Below are 17,946 nucleotides of genomic sequence, written 5' to 3'. Positions count from 1 at the left end.
CAACTGAGTCCATATCTTGTTCTGTTCCTTGGGAGATGTTTAGGGGTGGGATCTTGCTTCCCTCTTGGAAATCCTGGCATTCCTTCACCAACGGAAGCTGTAAGGCAGACTGTACCTTCAGCCAGGGTCCCAATGGGTTCTTCTTTCCTGCTTCTGGTGAAACCTTCAGATCTGCTAAGTGAGGGGCTCAGCCCTCTTATAAAGCGAATTGGGCCCCAGTGATTTGTGCTTCAATGAACCAATCATGTGTCCCACCAACAATCTTCTGTTATGCGTGAGGTCATAACCAGAGTGCTTTGCAACAGGAAAGGTAAGGATGACAACATGTCCTACTAAGCCCCACCCATCTTCCTGTCTATGGATCAAAGTGTCTCTCTGGTTAATTGAGCTCTCTGTGACTCCTGATCAAAGCGCATGTTGACCCTTTAAGTTTGTGGCGAGAACAGACTGTCTCCATCAAATCATACTTATTCCCACTGAAAGGGAGTTCCCTGCAGGGGTTTCCTACTGTAAACAGTTGTTCCAGACAGGACATTCACTGCCCTTCATACAGAGGGGTGGGAGATAGCTTCAAGCTGACACATGGCATATCAAAGAGGTGTTGGTGTTTCCTGTCCCTTGTGTTAGTTCTGTAACCAAGCTTCGTCGCAGGCCTGTTTTCATTTAACTCTCATCAGTATGCGCTGCCACCACACTGAACGTTGACAATAGAACAGGGAAGGTGCATGGAGACTGATATTTTAATTAGGCTGGCCATGGCCGCAGGAAGGTGTTGCCTTCCCCCTTCAGAGATGCTTTGATGTACCCGTGGCTGTCACATTCCAGCTAAATGTGACAGAGGACTGCGCCTGTAGACTGTGTCAATCCGGAGTACACTTGACTATGTGCGGCAAGCCTAAGAAAATGTGTGCGGATTAGCCGCACACTTTTTCTGAGGTTGATCTCCGATCATTCATTTTAATTACAAAACTTCAAAAAAGTTCAGGCGAGCGCACACTCCCCGTGCGAATGGTCGAATTCCTCACAAAGTATTAATTCAGCTTTAATGATTGAACCAGTCTTTAATATTCGCTGCTTCGTAAGGGTTCTAAAGGACACTTTCAACAATGTGCCTTTCAATCCACGCAACCACTCCGTAACAAAGTATTCTTATGCACAGCATCAAACACTTGCATACCAGGTTTCTGTATGTGTAGAAACCCACTGGTTGCTTTGATGCGAGTTCCTGCAGCACAGATCTTCCGCCCTTCTCGTCTTTGCTTCAGGGCTCCAACTCCTGCCCCTCATGCACTCCTGGGTCAGCTTCTGGCCTCAGAAGAACGAGCACCTTGAGCAATAGAAAAAGGAGCAGCCTTCCAGCACGTCTCCCCTTTCACGCTTCCACAGAGCCCCTGCTCCCGGGCCGCTCTTCGATGAACAATAAGCGTGCTGCATGCGGACAGCGCCTTGCTGTTCTTCTTGGCTTCTCTGCTGCTGCAAATTCACTGCTACTGTGTCATGATTCCTGCCCCTCATGTCCCCAGCCCTCCAAGATGTCAGGCTGGAGCCAGGCCACGATCACCTACATGGCCCTCAAGGGCCTCTCTATCCCTCCAAAGACCCACTTGGAGTCAGACTTGGCGCTTGTGGCACCAGACTCCCTCACTCCCATAGGATAACATTGGGGATTGGACTTGCAGTGCATTGATGGGGACAAGATGGATGCCCCCACATATTTCGGTTCCCAGAACTCCATGTGCGGTCTAGTCTTTTGGGTGTGGTTCAGCCCAGAGGCACCTGGGATACCCAGAGACTATTTAACCCACACCCAGGCTGAGAAACATGCTTTGCGTTTTCTGCACCTGCAGCGTGACACTCACCGTGTTCGGATCGGTCTCCAGTAGGCCTGCATCTTTCTTCTGCGCTCAGCTCCTGCAAGAACAAGAACACCGTTAGGAACAGCCTTACCTTGCGGCGCTTCTGCCCATCAGTCATCTCTCCTTCTGTTCTGCGGGCATCTTCGGCGGTGTCATTCCCATCCCGGCACGCCGCTTCCTAAGGAAAAGGGAAAAGAACAGAAAAAAGGGATTAGTAAGCATTCTGCAAATCTTCGCTTATTTTTAAATACTGTACGAGCTTCAAACGCTTACCTGAATCCCAGCCACTCTGGGGGAACTCTGCCTCCGGAACTTCTCATCCATCTGCCAGAGGGAAAAGACACTCCAGGTTAGCGTGGAAACATCTAGAGGCGCCGCATACCGCGCTTACCCATCGCATTTGTTCTTCATAACCGGCATCCACGCTGAAAACGTTGCGGCACCTAAAAGACACAGAAAAAGAACTCAGTTCAATGCAAATAGAAAAGGGGTACATCGCGCTCTCACTCACCTTCAGCGCTACTCATCTCAGCAGCACGCCGCCATCGCCGGACGCCGGCCATCATGTAAGGAAGGAAAGGAACGAAGTTCGAGAACTGTTCAAAAGACTCATACTTACCTGTCGGACTCTTGCCAGTGAAGTAACTAGACAGCAACGAGCCCGCATCAATCAAGGCGCCCCTGCGCTGAAGGCAGGACGGAGAGCACACTATCCAAGAAAACAAGGCCCAGTCTCCAGTTGAATAGCCTCCAGGGAAGGGTTCGAGGTCGTAAGAGGTCAGAACAGGCTGAGTGACGTCCCCATGGATGCCAGGTGAGCGTTACATACTGCTGTCACCATTCCCCTTTGGACACTCATTTGGTAGGGCTTTTTATACATCTGCAGACCTGTAACAGGCTGCAGGAGTGCGTTCACATTTAGCCCTGCCTGGTCACCATTAAAGGGCCATGCCTCACCTCTATTGCTCTCAGTAGGCCTCTTCTTCGTCCCAGTATCTAAGTGGTGAAAGCAACTGGGCTTCGCTGCTCTCGGATGCTTCTTCCTCGTCTCAGTGCTTTTTGTGGTCATGTGTGCATAATTCAGGGGATTTGTTTTGTAATACCCCATAAAGACGGGAGATGGGTTGGTTTGGTCGTTATTAGCACAAGGGGCATAGCATGTCTCTCCATAGGGTATCCCACTTCTTCTCACCCTCTTTCTAGGTTTTCGATGTTGGTATTTTCTCCTGATGATGTTTTGATCAAAGGGAATGGGATAACAATATCCCACAAAAGCTTCTGGGACTAGGGCTCCATCATGGAGTGAAAAGGGATCATACCGTGTCTCACCTGAAGACCTTTCCTTCCCTCTCGCCAAGAACCCTCCACCCAGGTGATCCTCCCTCGCTTCTCCACCCCCAAAAACCAAAAGCGATGGCCTTTCCCTGGCCACCTGTGAAGAGGATCCAAGGGGGAAAGATGTGAGGACGCCCTAAGGTTTCTCACAGACCAAGGAAGAGAAAAAACAGGAAAAGGTCAATCCACAGTGACCCCCATGAACAAAAGAGAAGTGCGTATAATCCCTCTCTGTGCTATGGGAGAAACGCCAGACCTCTATCAGACCTAGTTCGCGAAGCAATCTAGCCAGAGCATTGACATTCCCAAAATCCGACTAAGAAGGGGACATAGTCTCGTCAGGAACAAAGTTGAAGTCTCCCCCTACAATCTCACTCTCAGCAAACAAGGCTACTTTTGAGAAAAAAGTGTAGAATCCCTGTTCCCCTAATTCAGAAGAAAAACAGATATTAGGGTCTTCCGGGTTCCAAACAAAAACCCCTTCACTTCTGAAGCTTAACGGGGACAGAACTGAGGTTTTAGTGGTGGGCCCTTCCACCTCCCTGCGGAGTCTCCCTTCCTCAGTTTCCTCCCCTTTATCACTCTGGTCTCCTGCCTTCTGGCCCTCTGAGCTTGGTTCCTGCCCTACACCTGTTCTGGTAGTTAGGAACCTGAGGTTATTATTCGCAGAGTCTGTCTGCCACAGCTCAAGTCAGCTCAATATGCAAATCTGGCTACTTCCATCTCAGATTACTGAAGGTCTTGCCCTTTCTCCCGACGAACCTCCGACCCTTGGTGGTGCCATCACTAGTACTAAGCAAGCTCGACTATTGCAATTCGCTTTTTTTGGCCTAGCCAGCTTATATCATCCATCGGCTCCAGCTGCTACAGAACTCAGCAGCTCCTGTAGCCACTAACACTACTTATGGGATGCACATATCCCCAGTCTTACAGACACTTCACTGGCTACCGATTAAGAAGCGGATTATGTTCAAATCCCTCTGTATTGGTGTCCCTTCTATGGTGTGGGACCGGAATATCTCCAGGAGTAGTTTCAATACTACCTACCGGCCCGCACACTAAGATCGGAAAAAGCCTGACTGCTGATCATCCCTCGGTTTCGCCGTGCCCGGATGGGTGGCTGCTCCTTCTCGCTCACAGCGGCTAAGCTGTGGAATGCCCTACCCTGCTTGATTCGGGCCACTCCAGACCATTGCAGTTTTCGTCAGCTGCAGAAAACATAGCTGTTCTAAGTCCTCTCGTCCCCGATACCCTCAAGTGCCATGATGCTTACTGCGAATGAGCGCTTTAGAAAATCCATTAACATAACATAACTGCTAAATAAACATGCCCGAGAGACAAGGGGGTACGGCTAGAGAACAGGATCGTTGTGCCCATCTTTTTGGAAGAAGCAGCAAAACATTGCTTCGAAAGTATCAGCTATAAAGCTACCTCTCACCTGTCTCAAACAGATGGGTCTCCTGCAGGAACACAATATCCATTCCCAGTGTCCATAACCTAGCCAATAACAATCTCCTCTTAACCGCGAGTTCATGACCTGGACATTAATTGTAACTATACCAAATGTTTCCATTTGTGTTCCCTCAAGCACACCATCCCAAAGCTAACAAAGCAAAAGACCCCCATTAACAACCACCTCAGCCCAGACGCGACAGCCTCTACCAAATGACCAAGGGCCATTTTACCAGAATCAAACTAACAAACCCCCACCTAAGTGAGATCTAAAGGCAAACACCTAATTAAGCTGCCTGCTGCAGCTCGGGGGCTCAAGGCTGCACTACCCCGCAGCAGCCCTTAAAAGTACTCCCCTCCTTAGGAACTCCACCCCTACCCTTAAGCAACTGTCTCTAGACCCCCAGAATCTTCGTAGGGGACGGCATCCAGTGTCCACTGTATACGGGCCTCTTCGGCTGGTGACCGGTGCAAACAGGACCAAGGCATTAAGGAGATCAGTGTTCCTTGTCATGGGTCGGCACTCAATGTGACAGCACTCTGACCCTGCCAGTCCTCTTCTGACCCTTAGCCCAGCCGACCCTGGACCCAGGACCTATCTGCGGTGGATAGGGGTCAGAGGGTTCAGGAGGTACCTGAAGTGACAGTTCCAGATCGAGGTGTAGAGGCGTCGTAGCTCGGAATGGGATTCATGATTAGCCTCGTCTCCTGCATGGACCTGACCATCCCCTGTTCTCACGCGACAGAATAGATCACATGACATGGAAATCCCCATCTGTACTTTATCTCTCTCTCTTGCAGCAATGTAGTGAAAACACAAACTCCCTCCTCTTTGCCAAAATCGATGGAGCCAGACAATCATGTGCGTGCTGTGTAGCACCATTACTTCTGAGTCGTGGCTATCAGAATTTGTAAGGAGGGTGCGAAATATGTCCTGCACATTAGACTGTAGGCCGGCATCCTTCACACGAACACGGACCCCTCAAATCCGGATGCAGTTCCTCAAAGACCTATTCTGTGCATCCTCCTGGTGTTCTTTTAGGAGCCTCTGCTGTCCCTCCAGAAAGGAGATCCTGTTGTCAAAGAGCAAAAGATAGTAACTCATCTCGTTAGTGGTGTTTTCTACCTCATTAATCTCAGTCACCTTTCATCTATTGTTCCAAGTCTCTGGGTGAATCCTCCAACTGAGCTCCGACACTTCCGGCAATGATTTGCGATAGACCCTGCTTCGTTGCTAGGGTACTCGACTCCTCTGAACTCCACCACGTCACTGCAGAATGAGCGCAGAGACCCCTGTGATAAACCAGAAGGTGCCTCACCCACTAGTCCATAGGAATATCGCTCAGGTGGAAAGGGCACGGCCATCGCCTTTGGATCCAGACCCTGGGGGTGGACCAGTGCGGGAGGATCACCTGTGTGAGGGATCTCCAGGCGAGTGGGGACACATGATGGCGGCACGCGGTATCCCCCTCTATGTAACACCGTTAACACATCCTACCCGATAGTATATTTAGAACTCATACCCCCCCAAAACCTACCCGCACCCCCGTTTCCCCTCACGAACACTTTCTCACGGACAGCCTGCTCTAGGAGAAAACAGACTCACACACGAGCATTGTACCTGAGATATGTGCCATTACTATGGTACTATGGTCAGGCAATTAATGGTGATCATTCACATCCGACTTCCATTAAACTTCCCCACACGGATAAAAGGCGGAGCACAAAGCACGCAAAGGAACAGCAGTTTCGAGAAGGCAGCTGAACGAGGGGAGAAAGATGGCAAACCAAGAAGTGTTCGCAAGGAGGGACATTCCCTTGACCGTTCTGACAAGAAACCGTTACTTTCAAGAACCCTGCAGATAAGAAAGCGTAAGGCTAGGAAACCAGGGTAAAGAATCCTGCATTGTGTGCCGGAGATGCCAGAGGCCCTCCTGCGTAGCTGACCAAGACGGGGAGGAGCAGCAGCTGCCGTGGTAAAGTCCTTGGCTCCCAGAACAAAGTAGCGACAGAGATCAACACAGCCGGTGAGTTGTGGAGGCCGATGCAAGACCGGTCTGTGCTGAAGTTAAGGTTGCAATCGGCAACATTGTATAACGACCGTAGGAACAAACCTTGTTAAACACGTTTTATGAAAGACGCGAGTAAAGCTAAATTGATGATGAATGTTTGAACTTTGAGAAGGAAAGATACAATACCAGTGACTGAGTGGTCTGGCGTGCATGGGTGCTCAATCGAAGGTCTCTGTAAAAGGTGTCCAGCCAAGTAGTGGCAGAAACAAAAGAACATTGTGTGAAGTGAATCGAAGTGGTCCTGCAACAGTTAAGCAAAACCCATCAAACATTCGAAAGTCTTTGATTTTTGATATCAAGAGGAAGACATGTAAAGTGAGATTGCATGGTCCGACCTCGAACGAGGGAGACCAAATGTGAATATTCTGCTAAAGATCCGAGCTCGAACGAGGGAGATCCATGGTCTGAGCCCAAATGAGGGAGACCAGTTGTGAACATTGTGGCAAAAAGGGGTCCAAGCCTGAAGGAGGGAGAGCCATGATGAATATTGGAAATGAGAACTTGTATATGTGAAAACCCTGATAAGAAAGGAACTTTGGTGCTTATTCGATACGACAGGCCCTCTGCAGTAAGAACCTGTTACTGGAAAGGAGACCCTGGCAATAGGCCCTGATACCTATGCTTTGAACTGTATCTTCGTGGCAGAGAAGCCAGAGTGTGAGCGAAGCTCTAATGTGCTGCCTTGCCCCATGCTGAAAACGTGGGGGAAGGGAAGCCAACTGCTCAACAACCCTAACATTATTTCTTGAACACTTTTCATTTTGCATACACTATTGTCCCACACCATTTTGCATTTGGAAGTAAGGATTGGTAATAGGTTTATTAGTATAGGCCCTTTTATTTTGATTGACTCCACTATTATTAGATTTAGGTTTAGATAGGCGTTCAACCAAATTATTGGAGTTCGATAAACACTCATGAATTGTGATCGCTTGTGTCTGTCTTCACTGTTTGATACCATGCCTTCTTTACACCCCTCAGGCACATCATTACCAGCCAGATCGTAGCATTCTCAGATGCAGAGAATGATTCACCTGGACAGGGTTTGTTCGGTCACCGCTCTGCCAGCATGAGCACCAGCGTAACCAACCAAAAGCAGGTCATCGTTCCAACCTCTCTAGTACAAGAGATGTAGAACTTAAGGGTTCACACCAGGTCCAGCCAATGGAATCATTCCTCCGCCTTGGAAGGGTGAGTTAGAGGACAAAATTACAGGAAGACTGTTCTGCTGAGCAAGATGGTAATCTAAGACCACCTTCGGCAGAAAGTTCTCATTCTCAACATCGCCTTCCCTTTGGAAAGAAAATAGAGAGGTAAAAAGAGATGATGCCTGGCCCTCACTCACCCATCGCGCAGAAGTGATGGCAACCAGCAAAATCCCCTTACGGTTGAGCAATCTAATAGAACAGGAATGAAGGGGATCAAATTGAGTGCCCATAAGAAACATTAAAGCTAAATTCACTTGCCATGCCGCAACCACAAATTGTCAGGGAGGAAATTGGTACAGAAATCCGACAAGAACTGAATAACAGTGGGGATTGTGAAAAACTAGCCGAGTTCCGGGGACCTCTTCGAAACAGCAGCAAGGTAACCCCTTTATAGTGCCAATCTGCAGGCCCGTCTGGGCCAAAGCTAGCAGAAAATCCATCACAGGGGATAGAGGACAGGATAAAGGATCCAGGCCATTCTCCCAGCCCCAAATCGAACATTTACACCACCTGCAGGCATACATGGATTTTGTAGCAGGCCTTCGAGCTGATGGGGGCACATCGAGGACGTCGACCGACAAGTCCTCCTTGTACCTCGGCATCTCAGCAGCCAAGCATGAAGGTTCAGGCAGCGGAGGACCCGTCCTCTGACACGGAGAGCAGGTCAACTCTCCTCAGAAGGCGCCAAGGAGGGCAGATAGACATTTCCAGCAACTCCAGATAACACGTTCTCTGGGATCAGTCTGGGGCAATCGGGATCATTGGAGTTTCGAACAGACACATTCTCCTGAGAACCAGCTCAATGACAGGGATCATCAAGAATGCATAAAGGAGGTTGAAAGTCCACTCGACCGTGTGCACGTCCCCCAGAGCTCTCTGATGAGGAAATTCCCTGGAGCAGATCTACTCTCACTTGACACTGGAAGCAAAGAGGCCCACTTCAGAAGTTCCCCAAAAGGAGATGATTTCCTCTAGAACTTCCTGACATAGCTCCCACTCGTGGGAGGCTAAAATATGTCTGCTCAAGTCATTCGCTGTGATATTCTCTCATCCGGCAAGATGAGTCACTGTCAGCAGAGAGACACCATTCTCCAGATCCTGGAACCACAGTCGCATTGCTTCTCTGCACAGAGGAAAGGACCCCACCCACCTTGCATGTTGAATTAATGCATGGCTACTGTGTTATCCATCAGGATAAGCAGAGTCTTGTGTTTCACAGAACGGAGGAAAGCGACCAGAGTTAGCCTACTCACCCTCAGCGCCAGCAAGTTGATGTATTCCCAGGAGACCAGAGTCCTCTCACTGTTCGGTCTGACGGGTGAGAGTCCAAACTAGTCAGAGATGCGTCTTGACCACCGTCACCAGGGGCCAAGGTTGACGAAACAACGCGCTTTTCAGCAAGTTGTCTCGCAAGGCCGCCCATGCAAGATCCTGTGCAAAATGGTCCGAGACCTGCATGGGGTTTGACATGTGGCCATCAAACTACAACCATTGGCAACAGAGAAGCCACTGAAGCAATCCCATGAGCAGCCTCTACTTTGGCACCACTAGGATGCAGGAGGACATGAGGCCCAGAATGTGAAGGATGGCAGAGGCCGGGATTCAACCCTAGGACTGGGGGACATTGACCACCAGAAAGATTTTTGCTACCTGATCCTCGGACGGCGAGCCCTGCCAAGGCGAGTGTCCCAGACTGCACATATATATCGGAGGGTTTGGGACGGCAGAACCAGACACTTTTTGCAGTTCAGGGAAAAGCCCAGCCTGTGCAATAGAGTGCATGTGCGGAGTATGTGCCCTGACACTAGATATGAGGAGGGAGCTCATTTAAGTCAGTCGTCCAGGTACAGCAAGACACGGGTCGCCTCTTTCGAGGCGAGCTATCACCACTACTAGCAGCTTTGTCAAAACCATGGCAGCCGAAGAAAGGTGGAATGGCATGGCCTTGAACTGGTAATGGTGTTGACCCACCACGAACCTGCGGTACTACCTGTGCTTTTGATGATCGGCACATTGAAGTAGGCATCCCGAAGGTCCAGGGAAACCAACCAGTCCTGCAGATGGAGGGTTTGTAGAATCTGTGCCAGAGTAACCATCTTGAACTAGTCCTTGTGTACGAACAAGTTCAGCAGCGATCCAGGATGGGGTACAATCCCCCGTCCTGCTTTGGCACCAGAAAAAAGGTGGCGTACCCCCACCTGCTGTCACTCTGCAAACTAGCTCAATTGTGCTTTGACAGAAGCTGTCGGACCTCCTCCAGGAGAATGAGGTTTGGAGAGGAAAGGGTAGCAGGAACGGCCGTGGTCTGGGGGGCGCTGAAGGAATGGAAGGCAATATCCCTGCCGGGTGACCTGTAAGGCCCAAGCACATGGTCATGGACCATTTCGGGCTAAACAAGAAAAGCCTCCCCCCACTGGTGATGAATGGCAAAGCTGATCCCTGAGGTTTGGCGCCCTGAGGTGCGGTGGGTACAGCGGCAGTTGCAATGGCCCTATCGCTGGGCACCCCTACCACCCAGAAAGTACCTGCCTTGCCCCCTTTCCGGGGCAGGTGCACCACAGCCCCTCTGGGCAAAGGCAGGAAAGGGACAAAAAAAACACCACAAGACGACCGCTGTGTGGAAGGCTGTTGCACCACTAGCCCCAAACACTTAGCAGTCGCCTTGGATGACTGCACATTGAGTCATCAGCCTTGGCTCCAAAAGGTTATGGCTGTTGAATGGCATATCCAACAGCCTGGTCTGTGTGTCGGCCGCACACCCATAAGTCCTCACCCATGAGTGGCGCTGTGCTAAGGGATATGGCCCTTCACACACAATCAGCTGTATCCAGGCCTGACTGCAACATCTGATGTGCCTCCTCCTTGCCGTCGGAGACTAAGAACAGGAAGCAGTCCCTCGCCTCTCCCTCCAGGACCAACTCGGGTGCATTGGCCACCTCCACTTTCCAAAGGCTGAAGGAGAACTTCGTCATAGCGCAAAAGCCATTCATGGTCCGCATTGCAAGAATGCTCAACGCAAATAATTTCTTGCCCCATGCGTCAAATCTCGTACTTTTCTTGTCCAGAAGGGACCGGAACCTAGAAATCTTCAGGCTAGCTGTCGTGGCTTGACCCACCAAGCTCTCAAGCGAAGCATGGGAGGAAGGAAAGGTTGGGTCTGACGGAGGGGGGACAATGTTTCCTTGCCAGACCCCTGTTCACTACTGAAAAGAGGCAGGTTTCTCCCACACCTCCAATTAGGGGGCCTCCACTGCCAAATTGAAGGACACGATCATCTCCTTTTTGGTGCATCATCCAGAATATCGCAACGTCCGCACTGATCCTTGGAACTGGATGGCGCATATAGCTGCAGAGTACTAGCCACCTTAGCCGTCAAGCTTTGGATAGTGGCATGAGATGGCAGAAAGTCCAGCTCCAGAAGGTGTCAAGGCCACTGGCCCCCTGGAGATGCTCTGCCAGTCCCAGGACATACTCACCTTCCCTGAACAATTCTTCTTGGCAATCTCTCACCTCCCTAGAGCTCATAGGTTCAAGACCAAAAGGGACCTGGTCGCCCTCCTCGTCATAGATGTCATACATCCTTGACATGAAAGCGTCCCTAGGGAGTGGGATGTATTCCTGCAGTACCACAGTGCCAATGGCACTGACAATGCCGGTGCCCAGGCTGCCCCCCCAAAGGAATGGGACCTGTCGACACCAAGGAACCTCTCAGTCTAATCCAGGCCGAGCCCCCTAGGCATGCAGGAGTGGTCCGCAGAGGGTAGCCTGCCAGTTGCAGAAGATGTGGTGGGTCCCTGGGTCACCAGAGCAGACAGCACCACCGCCTGCGCCACAGGTGCCGATGCCCGAGTCACCTTGGCGAAGATGTCGAACATCGTCAGGTGGAAGAGCACCTATTCCTCTGGCGTGGGTTACTGTGCAGGAAAAGGTACTTGCACCAGATGCTCAGGGGATTCCCCAAAGTGGTGGCTCTTCTTCGAAGATGAATGTTGGTTCAAGGACTCACTCGGGGTGTAGGACCTCTTCCGATTCTGCGGCTTCTTGTCCTTTTCCTTGCTCAGTGCTGCATGTTCATCAGAGGATCGTTCCACGCAGCGGACCTTGACCGAGACCGCAGAGCCTCACCCTTCACCTTGTGGACAAATGTAAATATCTTCGCCACCTCTCCCAGACAAAAGATCCAAACTATCTCATGTACATTTTAAATAGACTGAGTTGAAGATAGGAAAAGTACGTTCTCAAGCTGGCTACTATTAAGATGAAGAACCAGCACGATGATTATTGAAGAAAGTATTAAAACACCATCACCTCAGTATTTTCTGGGAAATAGTACCAGTTACTTATCATAGCCCCTACTGTAATCCAAGTCCATAGTGCCCTTTCTGCTATATTTGTTGGATGTGATACTTGGGAAGAGGCCAGGACTGGATGCGAAACAGTATTTAATCATCAAGGAGTGTGGGTCCTACTTTGCGTGTACTCAGTCCCTACCACTGATCCATTCCTACAGGGCCATCAGAGTCTGGCTCTTTTCAATGGAGAAGAAGGAAAGGGTGTATGGATGAAAGGGGACTATGGACTGGTATGGTAATCACCAGCGTGAGTAACTTGTACTCTTGTTCCCTTTCGTCCATAAGTGTGTAAAGCTTGGCAGACACCTATTAAACTTTATGAAGAAAACTATATTGCAAAACATGTTGTATAGAAATGCATGTCCTAACCGTCCATCTGCCCTTAAACTGGACTCCACCGAGTACTGTTTACGGAATGCAAAGTAGCATACCTCACATGATTTAATTGAACATATACTCCAAGGGCATCCTACTCTGAAATGCCAAAGAGTGGCCATTTTGTTGTGACCCTCTTAATCAAACCAGCAGTGGCAGATTTAGTGGCTTTTTGGTTCCAGGATGCCACCTCTATGTATAACAAAGAAAAATGTTCATACTTTGCAAGATCAAATATCAACGCTATACTTATCAAGGTGATGTGTTCCCTACCTGCATCAAACTCCCATTTGGCAAATAAGACTGGTGATCTTGTTTACATGATATTCAGATACCACTTTCAGTAAAAGGCTGCGATAAGTACAGAGTACCAACTTGTCCTTATGGAAAATAAAGAAAGGGGATTCTGAACAGAGCCTGAACGTCACTGATTCTTAGTACCAAATCACGGAGCACCAAGAAAGCGGTCTTCCACACCATCAACTTAATATCTATTGAAACCTTTGGTTTGAATGGCTTGTGCAGAAAAGATGAAAGCATACTAATCAGGTCTGAAGATAGATCAGATTTGATGTACTGAAGGAAGATTATAGGACCATTGACAAGTATTACTGCACACTGTCTTCAACGAATGAAAAGGTACACTGTTCTTGCCGATTTCACTATAGCAATGGCTAATGGGAATAGATTGATATCTCTCTCTATCATCAGTATCAAAATCTTGTCCATTCACAGGAGAATGGAAGCCTGCATGGGGTCCATCGAGCAGATTCCACAAATTCCAGATTGTCTGCATGTAAGCTTATGTTCCCACACACCACTTTCTTAAGAACCGGGCTTCTAGGCACAGGGATCTAGGGGATAGATGTAGAATAAATCCCTCCTGAGACAACATATTGTTGTGCACTGGAAGCATAATATGTGGAAACTGAAAACTCAAGGATGAACTTTTGTACTAGTTTGCCCTCTTGTGGATATCAGTGTTAAGATGGATTTATAGAAAAGGGGCATGGTAGACTGATTTTAGGAGGCCACCTGATGAACAGGGACCTGTGAAGTTAGGCAACATTTTTTTAAATGTTTTATTTAAAATGATATAGTTTAAACAAACTTTTCATTTAAGCCTATAAGGCTACATCTCATAGATAACTTAAAATGTACACCTCTTATGTCCCGTACAATGCAGGTTCATCAAGTATTTCAAGAAAAAGAGAAAAGCGTTTTTCTCAGACTATGGCCTGTAAGTTCAATTGTTTGATGGGATCCAAAATGTCGCCGAGAAATTGGACGACTATGTATATCAATTTCCTGTCTTGTCATCTTAGGATCTTCATCCATCTGGAGTCGCCTTCTTCTTGCTGAGCAGATATCTTAAAGAAATCTCCAAAAAGGGCTCTCTTGGAGGCGAGGGCAGGACATATCATAACTAAGTGCTGTAGCGTTTTGGGTGTTTGCTTGTTCAGGCAGAATCGACAGAATTGCTCCGACTTAGATATTTGTCTGATGTTTGCTAGTCTGTCTGGTCGGCATCGTGCTAAGGCGGATTTTCATGAATGTGGTACGTATGGCCGGGTCCGGAAAGAGTGCCAAGTATCGAGGAAGTTCATTAAGCACACGAATGTCAGTTGGGCAATGGAGGTTCATGCCATATCTTGTTAGCCAAAATGCAATCAAGGTACATGGATGAGCAGTCATGGCCTAGTCTCGGAAAAGTGTGAGATGGGTCAGTGACCCGCAATGAGTCCACAGAGTATGGCACACAATAATTCAATTTAGAGAGCCAATTATAAAAATACAGTTATTTATTATAGGCCTCCTGAACACACTGGAAAATTAATATAACAGGCAGTGTTATCCCACAACATTAATACAAATATATACAGTCAATATAGGTTCAAACGTGCGTCAAATAACTTAGCAAAAGCACAGATTTTAGATGCAGTCAATGATGGAACTAGGTTACATGACAATAACATACCTTAAGATGTCCAAAACCTAAAATGAATGGTGCCTTGTGACAAAAAGTCTCAGGAGCCACAATGTTTCGCACCAGAATGAAGTCTCTGTAGGTAGGTTTCAATAGGCTTCTGTTGGTTTTAGTTTAAAGCGTCTACAACAGTTTTACAAGAGGTACGGTATGCGTTTACCTTTCTTCTAGACCCAAGGCTAACCCAGGGTCAGGATACTAGACCCACGTTCGACTGGGGGCTCCATCTTCCGCCATTTGTTCCAGCGAGAGGTGCCGAGGAGTTGTAGGTTCGAGAAGAAGCACCATTGCAGGATTCTTCAAGACACTTCACAGGTTGGAGGAAGACTAGTTGCAGCGATGGTCTCCGCACATAGGCGATGACAGGCGTTCTCCCAGTTGCGGTGAAAGCAGCTGCTCCAGGGCAGGTTCCCTTGAAGGTGGCAATTCAGGGCGAAGGCAGCTAGTGGCATAAGCTGGCGACCACCAAAGTTCTGGACTAGAACGAGGAACGGCAACACTTCTGGCGCAGTAGCCCAGGAGAGAGCTGGGCAGTCCAGGAGCACTTCAGAAGACTTAAAAGGGTTGGATCTTCAAGAAGGCGTTGAGACTAGTTGGTCCCACTAATCCAAGGGCTGAAGCACTGCTCAGGGTCTTTCAGAGATCAGTCAGAGAAGCAGGGCTTCACCAGGCTGGCTACTGGAAAGGATGTTGGACCACTTCAGGCATCACCTACGAATCTACAGCAGGTTGCTCTTTTTTGAGGGATTCTTGGCTCCAACGATGATTTGAAGAAATGCTGCAGAGGTCCTCTTCTTATTCAAAATCAGAGCTGGAAGCAAGCTAAGCTAACCAATGTTAAGGAACTGCACCATTCAAACAGCCATAAATTGGCCAACCTGGGATAAGTACTGGTTTCGCATTTGCCCCACACCTAGTCTTTCTGGAACCATGGGTGTGGACTGGGACTAAACAGTCCCATCCTCACACTTCCTCGGCTACACATGCAAACAAAGGCATCACTAGCCCGCAAAAGCAACCGCTTTCCCAGGTAAGTGCATAACCGTATAAGGGATTTCCTGAAATAGCAAAGCAAGAAGGCCAACCAACAATATGGCAGAAGAAACAACTGAAAATCTCGCAGCAGAGCAATTTAAGTGCACAAGCCACGTTTAGTAGTAAGTATGTGGTAAGCACAAACGTGCACACCAACAATAACGCAAAAACATTAATAATGTAACTGATGTCACCAGCTTATCTTTAGGCGCATATAAAAGTAACTAAAAATCCCAGGTGTAAAATGATAAGGTGATACACAAGTATCCCCAATGCACTGCACTTTAAGGTGCTGTGTGCAATGTTAAAAAGTACAAGTATTAAAAAGAGAAACAGTTTCCCAGTACTGATAGTTTGAAGGACCAATCAGTTTTTTGCACATCAATGAGCAAAAGGAAAGGGACACGACGTTGAAGGCTTTACTTCCATTACAAAAGGCACAGCAGGATAAAACAGAGAAAACATAATAGGGAAAAGAAGGGGTTCCATATGAAACTATGTAGCGAAAGCTGCAAAAAGAGAAATCTTGACTAACCATCAGTTATGTGGTATTGAGACTCTGCTTCAATTTGTGTGTCACTTTCGGCATATGCGTGATTAAAGGGAAAGATGAGGGAATTGTCCATCTCACGTTAGTAGGAATGCATTTCACAGCAAATCCTCCATTGTGTCCCTCAATGAAGCACGAGGGAAGGCATTTCTTGTAGGTCTAAGTACCAAATTGATCCAGAAATAGGGATCCCCCATTGCTGAATAAGGTATTTGGACATCAATGGTGATGTACAAAGACTCATTAATAGACTGCCTAAGGGGCAATCTGAAATTAAGAAAGCCTGTCATTTATCCCAGCATCATTCCTCCTCTGGTCCCCTTAGTGCTCTGCTTTATTATGTGTTATCGGTTTGATTTGAAAACTGAAATAAAACCTGCAGAAAATAAAGAATGCAGAATAACACAGGGAACATGAGGTAATGGAGTATGTTGGTGCAATAAGAATGGACTTGACAACAGAAAACCAATGCGATTAGTTTAGAAAGGAAGGGAAATAGGTTGGTAGTTCCCAGGGAGAGAAGGATGGAGGGAGAGTTACTACAAAATCGGGATAATGACAGCTGTTGAGATGGATTTCTAAAATCTGACCTGGTGCACAGTTAGTTATAGTGAACAAGGGAACTCCGAGTTTAGCCAAAACCAATCAAGGTGAGAGTGGTCAAGGCTTAGTCTCAGTAGAAAGTGAGTGGGGTCAGGGGTCCTCAATGAGTCTACACAGTGAAGCACACATTTAAATTTAGACAGGCAAGGACAAAAATACTCTGCTTATTATAGGCCCAAAAACGCTCAAAACATTTATCAAACAGGTAGAAATATCACATAATATTCAGTTATCAAACATATATACAGTCACCTTAGGATATGACTAATGCCCAAAAGGCTTCCACTTAATATTAGGGAAACTTCATAGCAGTTTTAAAATATTTCTCAGTGGGTCCGATTATTAATCATTCTCAAAATATAATTTCCCTAGAATGTTACTTCACTAAAATGTAAGACTATGAATGCGCCTCTTGCTCAATGACAAGATTTTTCACCATCTTTACTTAAGCACAACCACAGACAAAATGAACACTGGCAATAGCTCCAACTTGCTTAGTGACAATAATGCATCAACATATGTTTGTAGGTAAAAGGATATTGTCATTTTCTCAACAAACTTGTCTTTCTCATCGGTGGAGGGAGGAAAGCTAGCAATATCTTTTTCTACATCAGCAATCTGTTTCCTCATTTGATCCAGATTTTTCTGTAAAGTCTCTGCAGAAACTGAAAAAAAGGAAGACAACAAGGCAATGGACAATTACGGATATGTAATATACCACTGTGAATGTTTAGCAAAATTATTAAGATGTTCCAGATCGACTGATGTTTGTTAAAGAGTGCTGCCCATCTAATCATTGAAGCATCCATTTCTGAATACATGACAAACAGATTTTCTGATTTTCCATTGCATAATTTCAGGTAAGATTATTCACTCCATTATTGTCAGCATCTTAGACACCATGTGACCCAGGCCATTACTTTGACATAATGCAAGTTGAGTTTTGATGATAATAGAAAGAAATGTACATTTAGGTCACGTAATTCTGTATATGTACGGTGCAACTATTTAGCATCTTACCCCCACTGCCAGATAAATGGAATGGCATAAGCATGTTCTAACTTGGAAAGGCTAAATATATACAGACATAAAAATTCATACACATGCCTCTTTAGGAACGG

The 17,946-nt window shown here is 47.4% G+C and overlaps 1 protein-coding gene across 1 annotated transcript in view; it reads right to left on the bottom strand.

The window, feature by feature from the left end:
* The window catches only part of DIAPH1 (diaphanous related formin 1), a 1,645,861-nt gene that overhangs the window by 232,349 nt on the left and 1,395,566 nt on the right, over window positions 1–17,946 (bottom strand). The window contains exon 24 of the mRNA XM_069654133.1: window positions 17,366–17,490. Coding sequence (XP_069510234.1) covers window positions 17,366–17,490 — 125 coding nt within the window. The remainder of the gene's footprint in view (window positions 1–17,365; window positions 17,491–17,946) is intronic.

Source organism: Ambystoma mexicanum, chromosome 3q (assembly GCF_040938575.1).
Source record: "Ambystoma mexicanum isolate Mex_15411 chromosome 3q, UKY_AmexF1_1, whole genome shotgun sequence".
NCBI lineage: Eukaryota > Metazoa > Chordata > Amphibia > Caudata > Ambystomatidae > Ambystoma > Ambystoma mexicanum.
Note: the sequence above shows the minus strand (reverse complement) of the source record. Positions and strands in the feature narration are given on the sequence as shown.